General features: G+C 45.9%; 1 protein-coding gene across 1 annotated transcript; it reads right to left on the bottom strand.

Moving 5' to 3' along the window:
• Positions 1-2,964: 2,964 nt before the first annotated feature.
• Positions 2,965-3,483, bottom strand: LOC122503097 (DNA-binding protein HEXBP-like). Its single transcript, XM_043613525.1, has one exon. The coding sequence runs from the start codon at positions 3,481-3,483 to the stop codon at positions 2,965-2,967; it is 519 nt and encodes a 172-aa protein (XP_043469460.1).
• Between the last annotated feature and the right edge of the window lie 443 nt (positions 3,484-3,926).

The following is a 3,926-nucleotide window of genomic DNA, read 5'->3' as shown; positions in this document are numbered from 1 at the left end:
ACCAATTCCTCAAATGCCTTCGCAATGGATTTGCCATCAGCAGACCTGATCGGTTTAACCTCAATCAAGCGTGTAAACAAATCCTGGAAAACAACCAAATGCTTACACTGATTCTTGCTGGATGGAAACTCCATACAGTCCGCTGCAACCACCGTCCACGGTTGTTCCACAATCCTTTGACCCATTAACCCTTGAGGTCCTTCCTGCGAAACCTTAAACCTTTGACAATCAGGACACTCGCGAACAAACCTTTGGACATCATGCCAAATGCCTGGCCAGTAATATTCTGCAGCCACCCTAGCATATGTCTTCTCTATTCCCAAATGACCTGCTGCAATTTTAGAATGAGCATTCCTGAGTATTCTACTCCGATGCTCCTCTGGGACAACCAACTTCCAACCCTGTTCCTCGCCCGTGATTGGTAACAATAAAGGATCGTTCCTATGACGATATAACAAATTGTTTTCCACCAACCAACCTGGAAAACGTTGAGGAAACTCCTCAACCAATTGTTTCCTCTTGATGTACCACGGGTCATCAATGGTGCTGAAAGCCGACATCTCGTCCGTGTTATCCTCGTACATACGCGACAATGCGTCCGGTACGTGATGATTAACACCGCGACGATGAACAATGTCGAAATCCCATTGTTGCATCTCGAGTGCCCAACGAGCCAAACGACCAGACGGATCCTTAAGATTCCTGAGCCACCTCAGTGCACTATGATCCGTGATAGCCTTAAACCGATATCCCTCTAGATATGGCCTGAATTTTTTAATGGCCCATAATAATGCCAAACACTCACGCTCAGTGACACTATAATTCTTTTCTGCCCCTATCAAAGCCTTACTTGCGTACACAATTGGGTGTTCGCCATCCTCAGACTCCTGAGTCAACACCGCGCCAATCGCTGAGTCGCTAGCGTCACATTGGACAGTGAACGGTTTGCTAAAATCCGGCCGAGCCAAAACTGGGGCCGATACCAACTTTTTCTTTAAAGTTTGGAAAGCCTCCTCATGCTCAGCTGTCCATTCCCAAGCTCTTCCTTTTTAAAGAAGCCTCAAAAGTGGTACCTTAATCTCGCTATCATTCTCTATGAAACGAGAATACCACCCAACCATTCCCAAGAAACGCCGAAGCTGTTTAATATCCTGGGGTGCAGGGTATTCTAACACCGGTGCCACCTTCTCGGAATCAGGCCTCAAACCATCCCTATCCAAAACATAACCCAAATAGGTTACCCGAGAGCAACCAAATTCACATTTGTCTGGGTTTACCACTAAACCAGCAGACGCCAATCTCTTTAAAACTATCCTCAACCATCTGATATGCTCGTCGTAATCATCGGTGACAATTATGATATCATCGAGATACCCAAAAACGACAGGTTCAAATTCTGGACCAAACAACGAGTCCACAAACCTTTGAAACGTGCCGGGGGCGTTTGTTAACCCAAAAGGCATTCTCTTAAACTGAAAGAGACCCAAACCTGGAACCGAAAAAGCCGTGTACTTTTTACTTTCCGCCGACATCGGTACCTGATGGTACGCCATTTTGAGATCGATTTTGGAGATATAACGAGCCTTCCTCAGTTTATCCAAAATAAAATCGATACTCGGTATCGGGTAAACGTCCCTAATTGTCACCTTATTGAGGTCCCTATAGTCAAAACATAACCTGAGTGTCCCATCACTCTTTTTGACTATAACGGGCGCAGTGCTCCAATCACTGGACGCTGGTTCGATAATTCCTTGATCCCATAATTTCTGAACCTCCTTGATCAACCACTGCATGATCATCGGAGACATTCTCCTCGGCCGATGCTTAATCGGCGAGTGATCAATCAACCTAATGTGGTGCTCCGTCAACGACGTCACCCCATGTTCCTGACCTTGAGGAAGGACCAATTCATTAACCAAACTTTGAACCTCATTTCTCTGATCAACCGTAAGCTCCGAAATACCTGCACATTCCGCGAAAATACCCTCAGTGTTTATTTCTCCATTATCGGACGCAAACTTATGCCATTCTTGGCCATTAATTCTCCAGAGACCTTTCCCAAGCTGGACATCCATATCCATTTCCCTACAGAAATCCATTCCCAAAATTAAGTCCTGGGTTAAGGTACTAAGGGCTTTCAGCTCGAAAGACTGCGCATATCCATCGACTGTCAACCATAACCTTAATTTCCCTAAAGTTTGAGTGGATCCCCCAATGGCACTTTGGATTGCCGTATCCGCTTGTTCCAACCTTTCTCTAAACTTTTCAGCCAATTTGGGACCAATAACCGAAACCATTGCCCCTGGATCGAACAATGCATAATATGGACGATCCGCAATGATTACCTTTAAAAAGTACCTATTTTCAGGCCTAGTCCCATCAACAATCTCGTTTGAATCCGGAGAAAATACTGCATCCGATGCAGTTTCTCCCCTCTCCTGGACTTTACGTGTTGAACCCTTTTCAACACTATTAGTCCCACTAATACCAGGGGCCTCACTAAGATTTTCCGCAGAAATCACAACTTTATCTAAGCCCACAGAGAATGAGTACTCCTCATTCATTTGACCAAAGTCACTACTCTCGTTTTCGGTAACCACTATTGGCGAGCCATTTGTTCCACCCGAAACGTCCCAAGTCCCGCGACGACCTGAGCATGGTTCAAGCCTAGCCCTACCGAATGTGCCCAAATTCACGCTGACACAATTTCCAACTTTTGAGAGTGAGTTCTCCTCACTCGCAACACACAAATTCCCAATATTTGAGAGTGAGTTCTCCTCACTCGACACACACAAATTCTCAACATTTGAGAGTGAGTTCTCCTCACTCGACAAACACAAATTTTCAACAATTGCAGGTGAGTCCTCCTTACCAACAATACACACTTGAGATGGATTAGAGAGTGAGTTCTCCTCACTCGGCAACGAATAATCCATCTCTTGTACACGCAAAAATATCTCATTACTACACACAGGAACCTCTAACCCTGTCCCTACTGTTTGGATTGGGGGGGAAGAAGTTGGATTGTCCCCCCCCTTTCGCGTTTTCCAAATATCTTCGAAACTCCACGCACCTTGGACACTGAGCAAAAACTGCTCCCTTAGCCCCACAAACCTGACACGAAACCTCAACCTGAGCTTGCTGTCTGCTAGGGCATTCTGTAGCAAAATGACCCTGTTGTTGGCAGCTAAAACAAACCCGATAAGGACACTGGGATAAACGGTGTCCTACAACCTGACAACCATTGCAAATACCCATAAAAGGAACCTGACCATTACCCTGGTTTGCTACACCCGGTTTAGGCCTACCTTGTTGGGGTAATGCACCAGCCACTTGGCCGCTCGGTGCATTAGGTGGGGCCCTTGCACCCCCACTTTGCGAATAAATTATAGGTTGTGCCGGCCCCGGTGCTACCTGCATTGGCTTGGGCCACCCCTTATTTGGTTGACCCCCTGCAGCTCCCCTAGGCCGACCCTGACTCATCCCAAATGCATCCACTGCATTTTCCTTATTTTCCGTTGTTTCTTGTTTCGCTTGATTTTTATTCTTGGACTTCTTTTGCCCCCTAGCCTTTTTTACTTTTACCTAGCCCCTCTTACTGCTCTCAGATGAAGAGCCCTCGACCAATGCATCCAATTTTGTCCCTTTCGGAACCCCCTTTGGTGCTGCCGACAGAACCCTCATCTTTTCCTTAGCCGGGGGTGGAACATACCTCTTGTCAATGTCCCTAATTCGCTCGTATTTCCTCAGAATATGCTCTAATTCCCCAATATTTTCAACCTCGAAATTCGACACATACCTACGATAATCAGGTGTTAACCCTCGAAAAACCACACGCAAAAATTTCCTAGAAGAAATAGGATGCCTAAAATGATCGGCTATTGTGCGCAGACTCATAATATAGGTTGAGATTCTTTCTCCTTTAG

Source organism: Leptopilina heterotoma, unplaced genomic scaffold (assembly GCF_015476425.1).
Source record: "Leptopilina heterotoma isolate Lh14 unplaced genomic scaffold, ASM1547642v1 Lhet_243, whole genome shotgun sequence".
Taxonomy (NCBI): domain Eukaryota; kingdom Metazoa; phylum Arthropoda; class Insecta; order Hymenoptera; family Figitidae; genus Leptopilina; species Leptopilina heterotoma.
The sequence above is the reverse complement of the archived record's forward strand: the minus strand, read 5'-3'. Positions and strand labels throughout refer to the sequence as shown.